Source organism: Perca fluviatilis, chromosome 11 (assembly GCF_010015445.1).
Source record: "Perca fluviatilis chromosome 11, GENO_Pfluv_1.0, whole genome shotgun sequence".
Taxonomy (NCBI): Eukaryota; Metazoa; Chordata; class Actinopteri; order Perciformes; family Percidae; genus Perca; species Perca fluviatilis.
This window is the reverse complement of record NC_053122.1, coordinates 16598779-16612214: the sequence shown is the minus strand read 5'-3', so window position 1 is coordinate 16612214 and position 13436 is coordinate 16598779. Positions and strand designations below refer to the sequence as shown.

Here is a 13436-nt window from a genome sequence, read left to right as displayed (position 1 = left end):
TGTACAAGTCATGTAACAAGTAAATATTAAAATAGACATTTTTTAGAACCATCGTTCAAAAGGCATTATGTTGAAAAAATAGGTTTTGTTGTGATCTCACATTGAAACTGTAAAATTACATGTTTTTTTTCCCCTTGGAAGCCACAACAAACTCGAATGTGTGCAAGACACAATGGACAACAGAGGAGTGAGGCCGCAAAAAAGGGACAAAACACATGGCGCAAAAAAAGCTGGAACACTTCAGTAAACCTCACATTAAGTCCACAGTACAGTTTTTTTAGGAAAAAAGTACAAACAACGCAATGCATGCACAGCATTTAATTGCCAAAGTCAAAAAACACCAGCTGTGGCGTGGAACTCCAGATGAGGAAGGGTGAAACAGTAAAAACAAAAAAACACAACAAAAGCTAACACATGCTTAAGATTTTAAGCCAACAACAACAAGAACATCACGGACGAAGAGGACACTCGATATAAAAACCAACTTTGGTCCTTTAAAACATGAGACAGAACAAGTTTACAATCAAAATATCTATTATTTTTTGTTTTTACAAGTTTGAAACAATAATTACATGGCTATTTACAAATGCACAATTTTTTTTTTAATGTATAAAATAAGTTAAAAAATTAAGAGCACAGTCTATACACAATGTATGAACACTCACTTTGAAAACAATTGAACTTTCAGTTGTGTGACCCTGCTTAATGAGGCGCAGTAGAAGGTGGTTGACATCCACACTTTCCTTCTTGCTGCAGCTCCCTGCACCACCGCACCGCACCGCCCAAGCTTTTGGTCTCTGCTCCGGCTAGATCTGTAGCCTCCTTCTGTACGAGGAACACGAGGAACAGTCAGTCCTTGTTCCCCGTCCTCCTGGTGGGCGTGCTGGTTTGGACTGTAAGAGCGCTGGAGTAAAATTGTCTCTTTAATAAATGCTCTTTTTGTATTACCGCCACAAGTGCTTCACATTTTTCTTTCTTTTTCCTCGAATGTGCGGGTTGCCTCTCGTGTCCGTGATTTGGCCACCGCTGTGGCAAAGCCCGTCTGTTCAACAACTCATATCGGGGTAAGGTCAAAGTCGTCGTTGACCTCCACGAGTGGGATGTAAAATTCGGGGATCTCGAAGATGCTGGTGGACTTGTAAGTGGCCAGGTCCAACTCCTGCAGCTTGAGCTGCCACTCCAGACGCTGCACAGCATTCAGGGCCGCCGCCTCATGCTGCTGCCTCATCAGAAGACACGTCTGTGGAGGAAAAGTGTACGTTATTATTTTATCCCTACCACATGTTCTTATTTAGATAAAAAAAAGAAACCGAACAGGGCGTCACACAAATGGGCCATTTCAGTGACACTCCCACCGTCGCACAACCCTACGGAAAATCGCCAGATTGCCTTTTTTGTGAACACGTCCTAACAACCACAGGGATCTCACCTTCAGTTTGTCAAACTTGTCATCAACATCTTGTAGCCAGGACATGAACTGCCTGGCGTTGAATCGGTCTCTCACTGACGTTTTGCCATCATCACTCTGTGAACCAAACACACAACAACTTATTAAACATACTGCATTTCTATACATTATCATTAAAAGTGACCTATTATGCTTTTCCATATTTTCTGTCATGACTACAATGTTATAAAGTCGGATTTTCATGTTAAAAACGTGGCCAAAACTTCGAATAATGAGGTATTTTAGAGAAATCCCTGTGAGCTAAAACTGTTCTGAACGCTCCGGTTTAAAAAAATTTCTTCTATTCTCTGTTCATTGTTATGCAACTCCAAGCCGGCATTCTCCGGCCTTCTATGATTGGTCATCTGCTCCAGGTAGGAAATACTAGAGCGTTTTATTTTTTTTTAAGCTACACAAACATTGTCACATGTAGCTACATGCTAACAGCAGTAAAAGATGCCATCTTGGCTGCCAATGTTGTTAAAATCTCCCCAATTTCGGGTCGCATTACTCCAGAAAAATGTCCGATTGGGTGGTATTTGGTTCAGATGCCTTTATCTGCGATTTTTGACAACAGAAAGTGCTGCTTCGTACCTTTACAATCTAACGTTAGCCTACTGCTAAATATTAAGTAGCTGCACGCTAACGCCAGGTAGCTGTAATCTTGGCGGCCAATATTGGGTAATTTCGGGTCACATTACTGCTGGGACATGTCCGGTTGCGTAGTATTTGGGTAAGAAGCCTTTATTGGTGATTTTTCACGGTACAAAGTCCTACTATATACTCCATTGCAGTAGCTCCAGCTGCAACTAGTGAAACAACAGCGGAGCGGAGATTCCAGGAAACACGCTGGCCAATCAGAGCAGACTTTTACGGGAGGGGGTGCTTAAAGAGACAGGCGCTCAGAGCGTCTGAGACAGAGGGTGAATACAGGGGCAGCAGCCATGGGCAGTATAGAAAGATTGTGTTTTTTTTAACATTAAAGCATGTAAACATGTTCTAGTACAAACACAAAATACACTTATGATGAAAATCAATATAATAGGTTTGAAGAAGCACTGAAAAAGAGAATTTTACGCTCGGAAAACAAAAAGGAATACGGACGGTGTTCTGCTGACATAATGGAACGCGGTTTGTTTGCCTGTTCGTTTGTCTTAGTAAGAATTCAGTTTTCCTGTTTAATCTGTAGCAAGTAGCTTAAACTCTGATATCCTTTTTAAGTCTTCAAGAGGGTATCAAACCGCACAGCTTCAAAATGTCAAGGGTTTAAAAAAAAAAAAAAAAAAAGCTGCTAAAGTAATAAAAATGTCTACCGGTACTCAACCCAACCAAAAACAAAAAGCTCCAGGAGTAAAACTACATACCCTTTCAATGCTGTGTTGTAGTCGGAGTTTCATACGGACCACCTCTTGTTGTTTGAACATCTCTTTCAGCTGCTCAGGTAATGATGGAGGTGGAGTTATCTGTTCAAACACACAACAATGGAGGGGGAGTTCATTTTATTTCTGACAGAGGTACACAACTATATATCGATTCCTTTAAGTTTCTTAAGAAAAATTCTGGTGACTGACAGCAAGTCAATCTTGACTTTACTGAGCCTTTTGGGTGTATCGTCTCTGGTGTCACAAAGAGCTTGCAAAGAATTAAGAGAATATGAATAGGTAGGAAGTGCAGCGGTTAACAGATTTCCCTATTAACCGCGCTTTAAAACGTCACGGTTAATTAATCGTAAAGGCTCCGCTACACAAAGTGTTAACTGACTGCAAGTTATGTGTACCAGTGTGTGCAGTTCTTATTTAACCTCCTTGACAACAAACGTTAGCGTTTGCGCGCACATACATCAGATGCCGGTCACCGCGAGTAACGACTTTGTAGGTGTCTGAGTGACAGTGGCTCTCCGTGGTGGGATAACTTACTGCTGCAATTTTTTAACGTTACATGAAATGAGCAAACACCAGGAAAACACAGAGCAGAGCCAACCCCTGACCTCACAACAGCTGCAGCTGGGAATTCAACCCACGCTTGCTAGCGACTTTATTGTTTAACGTTGTTAAGCGTTTGTTAGGTTGTTAACGTTACCAGTTAGCTAACGTCAGCCTGTTTAATATTAACGGTAATGTTACAGTTACGGTAACATTACAGTTACCGTTAACAGCTAACGAGTCAGGAGCTGACGTTTGCATTTACAGTGAGCGAGCTGACGATAGCGTTACCTTTGTACGGGTCTAAACTCTGCAACAGCTCAAACTTGTGACGTTATAACTTAACGTTGCTGACTTACTCCTCTTCATCCCCTGTGGGACATGAAGGATGCAAAGAGATCTCTCCATTGCATTTACAGTGCCTTGCGAAAGTATTCGGCCCCCTTGAACGTTTCGACCTTTTGCCACATTTCAGGCCTCAAACATAAAGATATAAAACTGTAATTTTTTGTGAAGAATCAACAACAAGTGGGTCCCAATTATGAAGTGGAATGAAATTCATTGGCTATTTCAAACTTTTTTAACAAATAAAAAACTGAAAAAGTGGGCGTGCAAAATTATTCAGCCCCTTTACTTTCAGTGCAGCAAACTCTCTCCAGAAGTTCAGTGAGGATCTCTGAATGATCCAATGTTGACCTAAATGACTAATGATGATAAATAGAATCCAGCTGTGTGTAATCAAGTCTCTGTATAAATGCACCTGCTCTGTGATAGTCTCAGAGGTCCGTGTAAAGCGCAGAGAGCATCATGAAGAACAAGGAACACACCAGGCAGGTCCGAGATACTGTTGTGGAGAAGTTTAAAGCCGGATTTGGATACAAAAAGATTTCCCAAGCTTTAAACATCCCAAGGAGCACTGTGCAAGCGATAATATTGAAATGGAAGGAGTATCAGACCACTACAAATCTCCGAAGACCCGGCCGTCCCTCTAAACTTTCAGCTCATACAATGACAAGACTGATCAGAGATGCAGCCAAGAGGCCCATGATCACTCTGGATGAACTGCAGAGATCTACAGCTGAGGTGGGAGACTCTGTCCATAGGACAACAATCAGTCGTATACTGCACAAATCTGGCCTTTATGGAAGAGTGGCAAGAAGAAAGCCATTTCTTAAAGATATCCATAAAAAGTGTCGTTTAAAGTTTGCCAAAAGCCACCTGGGAGACACACCAAACATGTGGAAGAAGGTGCTGTGGTCAGATGAAACCAAAATCGAACTTTTGGCAACAATGCAAAACGTTATGTTTGGCGCAAAAAGCAACACAGCTCATCACCCTGAACACACCATCCCCACTGTCAAACATGGTGGTGGCAGCATCATGGTTTGGGCCTGCTTTTCTTCAGCAGGGACAGGGAAGATGGTTAAAATTGATGGGAAGATGGATGGAGCCAAATACAGGACCATTCTGGAAGAAAACCTGATGGAGTCTGCAAAAGACCTGAGACTGGGACGGAGATTTGTCTTCCAACAAGACAATGATCCAAAACATAAAGCAAAATCTACAATGGAATGGTTCACAAATAAACATATCCAGGTGTTAGACTGGCCAAGTCAAAGTCCAGACCTGAATCCAATCGAGAATCTGTGGAAAGAACTGAAAACTGCTGTTCACAAACGCTCTCCATCCAACCTCACTGAGCTCGAGCTGTTTTGCAAGGAGGAATGGGCAAAAATGTCAGTCTCTCGATGTGCAAAACTGATAGAACAGACCCTCTAGCGACTTACAGCTGTAATCGCGGCAAAGGTGGCGCTACAAAGTATTAACTTAAGGGGGCTGAATAATTTTGCACGCCCAATATTTCAGTTTTTTATTTGTTTAAAAGGTTTGAAATATCCAATAAATTTCGTTCCACTTCATGATTGTGTCCCACTTGTTGTTGATTCTTCACAAAAAATTACAGTTTTATATCTTTATGTTTGAGGCCTGAAATGTGGCAAAAGGTCGAAAAGTTCAAGGGGGCCGAATACTTTCGCAAGGCACTGTATTCCTTGGTAACATGCTGCGCATCTCCCTGCGACAGGTGCAGTTTGTCTAGCAGTTCCTCCAACTTTTAGAAACACCAACTAGCAGGGCCGTTTCTAGGCCAAAAAGGGCCAACTTCTTCTTAAGGAGGACAACACCGTTGTTGCCAATTTGGCCTTTGTTTGTGGTGTGACTGATTCACCACTAAACTCTAATCTTTTCAGATGAATTTAAATAAAAAAAGTTGATGATTGATCATATAATCATTTTCAAAACATTCAAAACTGTTAGTGTTATTTCGGTTTCAAAAGGCAGCAATAAATAACATTCAAATCTAGAGTGTTCATGTAATTTCATACATTAGCAGTGAAATGAATTAATGCAGAATAATCGTGATAATTGTGAAACCGTGATTATTTTTCAGACTATAATCGTACCAACAAAATCTATAATCGTGCATCCCTAGTAGAAACAAACAAAATAGACCACAACAAAAAAAGTGCAATCTATACATGCCAATCTCTAGGTATGGTGAAGGGTATGTGATGATGTGGAGCCATTTTAATTAATATAATAATAATTGATTTAAAAAAAAAAAAAAAGGCCAGGTGAACTTTATCAAGATGCATAGTATCCTGGATCCATGAAATAACTGGCCTTTAAAAATAAAAATCTGCCTGTCTCTATGGGAATTTAACATAGGGGTGTACTTACTTATGCCCCGTGTATTTTAAGGAAGAACATTTATTTACAATACGATTATTCATTCACAAAGAAAATTGGTGTCCTTAAAGGTTGGATTTTTCCTCATTTTTTTAATTAAGGCATTAAGCTCAATTTCCAAAAGATGATTTTTTTTATTCCTCTTTTTAGTCAACTTTAGCATGGTGTATTCACTTATGCTGAGCACTGTATATGTTACAGAAAACTTATCGAGAAGTCAGAGGTATACTGGTAACCTGACTCCGCCAGATGGATTGCTTCGCATTTGCTCGGCATATCCATCTGGGAACTTTCCGTTGGAGAACTTTTAGGAAGGGGCGAAAATACTGGTTAGCTGATTGGATAAACCATCTGTCTATCACCTATGTTGGCGATAGACGGGCCAAATCAACCAATCAGATCAACGAAGCGTATGAAAATATAACCACAAGCCCCAGCTGCTGCAGGCAAAGCATAGCTCGTTAGCTCAGCAAGCAAGCAACATGTCGGTAAAGGATATTTGCCGTTTGTGTAACGAGAATTTACGAATAAAAAGGCACCCTTTCAGGTTCCTGGTCCATATTCCAAAAGAAGGATCCAAGAGAAAAAAACATTAGCGAGCAGCTAACAGAATTAGGGCTACCGCTGTCTGAAAATACTGGTTAGCTGATTGGATAAACCATCTGTCTATCACCACCTAAACTGCCTCAAAACCAACGCTGATTGGCCCGGTCGTTTGGCGAACGGCTCCAAATTTTCTCTATCTCAAGATGCCAGACTGATCTGCGAGTGGAAAAATGGAGCTCGCCAGATCAGGACGATCTCACGAGGCTAGTATACTGGTGGCTCAGATGAGAACAGGAATCCTTCCCCTTGCCCTTGAAGGAGGTAGATTCAAAAACATCCAAGAAGACAAAAGGTTGTGCAAACTATGTAAACTAGGAGAAGTTGAGAACGGATCACATTTTCTTCTGTATTTTCCGTTTTATGATGAGTTAAAAACACCGATCTTACATGAAATGTTCTGGTGCACAGATGACCAATTGGAGTGGTTGTTTAAATTTAATATTAAAAAGTTGGCGACTTTTGTTTCTAAAGCTTGGCAAAAAAAGACTGGAAGGTTTATTTGTTTATGGTATGTGGTAACTTTGGCTCCTGGTCTTTTGTCCTATGTAATGGTGTCTTGTAAGCCCATGTGGGCTGGGCATATTTTATTGTACGCATGACAATAATAAAAAATAAAATTCATTCATTCATTCATATATATATACCGATCACTTTCATGATAGTTCACAATCAACAGATGGATTTAATAGTAGTTTAGCTTTAGAATTTATGGTTAAATCACAAATTAAGTGAACAAAATCACAGCAAAAGGTCGGTCTAGTTGTTTGGTCCGGACCAGAGTAAGATTGACAGCCTAAACAAACTGGACCAAACCATTGCACCAAACAGGTTGATAGAAGCCTGTACAAGCTGAGAATCAGAGCTGGTCGATTGGATCTCAGATTCAAATCACATGGTTTACCTTTGACACAACACTTTAAGCCTAAACACATCAAATTAAAGTAAAAAATAAAAAAATAACCTTATAATCTAAAACGTGGGTTCAAATGTTTAAAGGAACTTGCTCATCAGTCTTTTTGCAAATACATCAAGCGATTACAGAGCTTTAGCAGATCCACCAGAGCAGCTTCAAGTGGCAATTTATTTTGCTCAGACAGCTTTTTTTGTGTGAAAGTAACAGTCCTGAAAACTCGCTACTTGACCGCTGAAAAAAACTTGCTACAATACCTTCTAAGAGAGCTACCAAATCCTGGTTAATTCAGCAACAAACCAACAACTGTCTACTTTTAATGTAATGTTTTTAATGTGTACCGCTTTATTTGATCTAATCTCTTATGGCGCTTACCCACTGCTAGTACCAGCTCTGCTCGGCTTGGCCCCCGTCCTCCATTTTCCATTGCAGATTTAGTACCGCCTCATGCGTGAGGCGAGCGTGGCTGGTCGTCATAGCGACGCCGCAGGAAACTGCCGTGACCTAACGCGACACACACACACACAGAACGTCGAAGGTGTGTTGTTTTTGATTCTCGGCATGTGGCTGTTGCCACAGCCGGAAGACAAATTTTGTTTCAGAAGAAGCTGGGAGGCAGCAAAAAAGTAAAAAACACCGCTGCTAAACTATTTAAAAATGGCAGGTTTGTTCCTTGACATCCTTGTCTGTCGCTAGCAATGATGACGCAGTGCTTGGTGACAATTCTCTCTGACCAATCAGTAGTCTGCAGGCTTTCACGTCACCTTTTGGTATTGCCTCAGCTCGCTTGGAACCTCGATGGAGGGGATACTAAAAAAAGTACCTGTTAGCTAGTACCAGGTACTTTTTTTCATAATGTAAAAACAAAAAAGGCGAGTCGAGCAGGTACTATGTAATGGAAAAACGCCATTAGTTTCATAAAAGCCCTTCTAGGCACGGGTGTTGCAAAGTAGCATCCGCTATAAACACTATGCTACTTGCATCGGATAACTGTGTTCAGTTTGTCTATTAATACTGTATCTGTCGCTATCAAATAAACCATTAAAGAAAATGTTAATAAAATAACCATCCTCATTTTGAATCCAAAATGCTGGAGCACAGGGCCAAAACTATAAAGAGTGGTTTCCTAACATTAGAAGGGGCCAATTTATGTTGTTATACCCTGCAACTAAGAATCTTATGTTCATGAAGTTTTTCAAAGATCTGAAAATATGAAGAACTCACTGTTGGTATGCAGAGCTTGCTGAGCGGGTTCCCATCTAAGAGGTAGGATCCGTTGAAGGTGACATATTCATCATAATACTGTGGTGGCTGGGGGGTGACGCTGCACAACACTTTGCGCTTTTCCTCGATCTTCTTCCGGATGTGCAGGAACTCGTAGTAAGGGTTGGCCCTCTCTGTCTGGTAGGGTTGAATCTCCTCCAGCTTTACAGAGTCTACAATAGCAGCCAGAGACTGCTGGCCTCTCTCCTTCTCCTGCTGAGTCGTGGAACATAACTGGGAGCTCGGAAATTTAGGCATCTTTCTCTTGCGTGGATGGGGAACATGGACATCCACATCCTCATCTGCAGAGCGAACCTTGACCCTAGCCCCAGAAGAATCTGAATCCCGGTCTCCAGATTGTGGAGAGGAGCTCCTTGAGGCGCTGCAGGTACTACTACTGCTGCTGCTGCTGCTGCTGCTGCTGCTGCTGCTGCTGCTGTCAGACTGAGCTGCCGATTGGACGGTGCTTTGACTCTGTTCTTCTCCAGCTGAAGAAGACTCTGGTTTCTCATCAGCAGGTGTCACCTTTATTGGCTCTGAGCTGGCCTCTGCGGTGGATTCAGATAAGCCCTCTGTAGCCAGGCTGTCCTCAACTGATGAACACTCGGTTGTAACAGAAACAGCAGCACCACTGTTGTTCCCTGAGCTCGGTTGTACATCAGTCATCTCTTCAGCCTTGTGTTCAGGGCTTGCACTACAGGAAGATGCTGGGGGCATACTGTCCTTTTTCTCCATCTGAGCATCGAGACATGAAACTGCAGTGTCACTGGAAGCTATTGAGTTCTTGCAGTCTTGGTCATTTACAAGCATATCCTCTTGAAACAATTTGGACTCTGTGCTTATTTGGCTAAAACCTGGCAAGGAATCCCCCGCAGTGGAGCTGGAAATATGCGTACTGGTGGAGGGTAACGGACTTCCTCTATCGTCCGTTCCGAAAGTCTCGGTTTCCATACTCTCTTCTTCTGCTCTATCAGCATTCTCAAGAGGTTCGTCTTTAAGGTCAGAAACGTGCACGGTACCCGATTCGGTCTCCTGCACGCTCTCCATACCAGAAACAGCAAGTGGTTCCCTCTGCTGGAGGGGTTTTGTGTTTGTAAGCTCTGACAGCTCAGCAGATAGACAAGCTGTAGGAGTTGATGGTTGATCTGAATCCTTGTTACTACACTCTGCTTTTGAATTCTCTGTCGGACACTGGACGTCCTTTGCAACAGGGGGGTCCGAGGAGGGAAGAGTTTTCTGCTCTGTTGACCCAGTTTGGCTGTACTCGGGAAGTGTCAGGCTTTTACTCTGAGTATCTTTGTTTGACATTTGTGGTGTTAAACTACCAGGAGCGCTCCCTTCCATCTCTGTGACTGAATGAGCAACTGAATTCATACATTGTTGTTGACTGTTGAGGCTCTGCTCGGTTTCTGCCGAGGTCTCTCTTGTTCCCAGCTCCTCAGCAGGCTGACTGGGTGTTGGCAGATTTTCAACAGCTTTACCTTCAGTCGATGAGTTGGCATCCTCGTCCAGAATAGCCCTGAGGTACGGAGATTCATGTCTGCTGGGCAGCAGCGTCCGATTACTTTGCGGCACATCTGGAAGACTGTTGCAATCTTTATCGTGAACAGACGGCGATCTGGTAGCTTGAATGACGAGGGAAGACTGGAGGAATGCAGATTGAGAGTCTAAGGCTTCCAGGTTCATGTCAGAGTCGTATTCAATGTGTCTGGGCGTTAATGTTGTCGCCTGACACGAATCCTCTGAGCTAGCGACAGAAACCAAGGACACGGACCTGGACATGAGGCCACAGCGCTCGCTGTCTGGTCGGGGTGATCTGGTCAGACAGTTTTCCACAGCTGACATGACCTTTGCGTTGATAGAGGGCAGACTCTTTCCATCAAGCGACATTGTTCTGGGGCTGGTGCCGTCCTTCAGGGATTTCTCTCTGTTTTGGACATCAGAGGCTTCAGAGCTTTTTGAGCGCATGAGCTCCTTACTCAGGCACAGTTCAGACTTTGTTCTGTCTTTAGGTTTGGACTTCCCTGGATCTACCAGAGGCCGGTGTTTAAGCCTCTCTCGCTCTTTTTGTTTAATTTTCTCCAGGTGTTTGCGGTGCCACTGCTCAATCTCCTGGTCCTTCAGGCTGAGCATGCGTTCAAAGCTGGTCTGCATCAAGTCATCATTCACAAGCCTCTTCTCTTTGGGCTTGGTGTCTCGTGTTGCTGGCGAGGCTTTGGATTTGGCCTTGTCGGCCTCGGTCTCGCTGGATTTGGCCTTGCTGATTTTGGCCTGCTGGGAGCGGTCTTTGTGCCGATCCTTATCCTTTTCCTTGTGTTTATCTGAGTCTCTGTCCCGGTCTCTCCGGTCACGATCCTTCTCTGGTGTTCTCACAACTTCCTCCTTTGATTTTGTAGATAAGGATTTGCTGCTCTCGGACAGATAGATCTTCTTCTCTTCTAAAAGTAATTTCAGATTGGAGCTTGAGGAAAGAGTCCCATCTTTTATTTTATCTCTCTTTTTCCTGTCACAGTCCTTTTCTTTTGAACGATCAGATTTACTATGATCTGCGGTTTTCTCAAAAGGTTTTGCTTTCTTATCAGAGTTGGTGCGTTCCTTTTCCCTGTGATCCCCAACACTATATTCTCTGTCCTGTCTCTCCCTATCAGACCGCTTGTCAAACTTATCTTTATTTTTCCTGCTGTCCTCATTCTTTTTGGTTGTGGATAAAGTTTTCAGTTTCTCATTCTCTTTGTAGTTTTTATCTCCAGGCGAGAAAGAAGAAATGGCTCCTGTTCTCTCTTTTTCCTTCCAGCGATCCACTGAATTCTGTGAATCAGCTTTGTCAACATGCTCCGTTTTAACCTTTTTTTCCTTGTCAGGATGCCTTTTCTCCATTTTCTCTGAATCCTTCTCTTTTCCTGGGAGCCTCTTGTCGGTTTTCTCACGTGATCCTTTTTCAGAGAGCTCCAGCTGTTCTTGATCAGCTGTGATCCCACTTATGGGTTTCTCTTCGGTCTCTTCTTTCATGCTGTTGCTCTGCAGCGACTCCTCTGGAATCCGCCCTGAGCCGTGGCACTCCACTCTCTCTTCACGCTCACTCAACTTTGAATCCTTTACCTTCTCCTCTTTACCAGCAGCCTCCTTTCGCTCTTTTTTCACAGCCTTGTCTTTTTCTCGCTCTTCTCTCAGCTTCTTTTCCTTGCTGCTTGAGTGTTTCTCCTTCGTGTTTCTCTCATCTTTGACAGAAGAGGAATCTGAGGTCTTCTGAAGTGAGCTAATGTCTTCACCTTCCTTTTTTACTGGCAGATGTTCATCAGTCTCATCACTTTTGAAAAAATTCTCTTTCCAGAATTCTCTGTCAAACTCCAAATTCCTGTGGCTGTCTTTCCTGGCCTCCTTCTGCCTGTGGCGGCTCCGCTCTGCCTCGTATTCCCTCCTGCGTTTGTCTTTCTCCTTGTGTTTAAGTTTATGCTTCTTTACCACTTTGCCATCTAAGTCGGTCTTCCGTAAGGCACCTTCAGAGCTGTCCACACTGTTTCCTATGCTGCCGTCTTTGTAAGGACTCAAATGACCATCGTCCCCATCTCCACTGGAGTCCTTCTGTTGGTGTTTGCTCTTTTCCTTGTGCTTACACCCCTTGGTGCTGGAGCCTTCGGTGCAGTAGTCTGCCTCTGTGTAGTGGTTGTATTTGACACCGTCCACCGGACATGAGCCGTCACTGATGGAAATGCACATCTTAGCATTTTCCTGTTTGAGTGGTGTTTGTTTATCGGTCAGGCTGTGGTTCACTTTGGGAGATTTTATGGACGACAAATGAAAGAGGTGGACGGATGAGTCATCTTTCGGGCTGAAAGACATCTTGAAGGAGTCCTCCTCCCGACCCTTTTCTGTGCTCTCGGACACGGTTGCGAGAGAGAGGACCAACGTTTTGCTGTTCTCTTTCCCATCCTCTTGGTTTTCTTTGTTTTTATTCTGGCTTTTGCTCTTCTTCTTGACTTTGCCCTTGTCCTTTTGCTCAGCATTCTCCTTTTTAGACCTTGTGTCTGCCTTGAGGCTCTCTGAGCTCTGAGAGCAGGTGGGGGAACTCCTTTTCTCTGAAAGGCTCTCCATTTCGTCGCTGGAGGTATCTGAGCTGCAGTGGACACGAGAAGTCTTCTGCTTTTTGGATTTTGTAGAGGAATCGCCTTTTCCACTCTGCTTTCCTGCCACATGATTCCTATCTTTCTCCTCCTTCTCCCGCTGCCGTAGTTCCCTGCGGAGAATGTGTCTGTCGCTCAGGGCTTTACTGAAATCCTCCTCCTCTTCCTCGTCCTTAAACTCATACTCATCCAGCCCTGGCACAGACGATGACGCTTTCGTGGCCAGTTTGCCGTCCAAGTCCTTTTCAGTATCAGAGTCCTCCATGTTGTCATCCACACTGGATGGATTGACAGATGGAGGGTCTTCAGACTCTGCAGAGAAGAGAATACCTATTTTAAAATGATACAATAAAAGTCAATAAAGCACTTTATAGTTTCATACAAACAAGCAGTGATTGAAGAATACATGTCCAACACAG

General features: G+C 43.2%; 2 protein-coding genes across 5 annotated transcripts in view; both read right to left on the bottom strand.

The window, feature by feature from the left end:
- Positions 1 to 233: 233 nt before the first annotated feature.
- On the bottom strand, positions 234 to 1839 carry LOC120568363 (ankyrin repeat domain-containing protein 12-like). The gene is made up of 2 exons (XM_039815835.1): positions 1430 to 1839; positions 234 to 1240 (listed from the first exon to the last, which is right to left on the bottom strand). Exons 1-2 carry the CDS (start codon positions 1649 to 1651, stop codon positions 1055 to 1057), a joined length of 408 nt encoding a protein of 135 aa, XP_039671769.1. The 5' UTR covers positions 1652 to 1839; the 3' UTR covers positions 234 to 1054.
- Positions 1840 to 2751: 912 nt separating this feature from the next.
- Positions 2752 to 13436, bottom strand: part of ankrd12 (ankyrin repeat domain 12) — a 47268-nt gene continuing 36583 nt past the window's right edge. For 2 of the 4 annotated variants that reach the window (XM_039815827.1, XM_039815829.1), the window contains 2 exons: positions 8858 to 13347; positions 2752 to 2910 (listed from right to left, as the gene is read on the bottom strand). In XM_039815827.1, coding sequence (XP_039671761.1) covers positions 2767 to 2910; positions 8858 to 13347 — 4634 coding nt within the window. In that variant the 3' untranslated portion in view covers positions 2752 to 2766. The remainder of the gene's footprint in view (positions 2911 to 8857; positions 13348 to 13436) is intronic. The other 2 variants (XM_039815828.1, XM_039815830.1) reach the window with 1 other exon arrangement.

Bases quoted from the DNA above. Each gene is read 5' to 3' on its own strand.
- LOC120568363 (XM_039815835.1), bottom strand. From the start codon at position 1,651: ATGAAAATCCGACTTTATAACATTGTAGTCATGACAGAAAATATGGAA. The intron at 1,241-1,429 runs GTGAGATCCCTG...TTTCCTCCACAG, and splicing joins ACAAGTTTGACAAACTGAAG to ACGTGTCTTCTGATGAGGCA.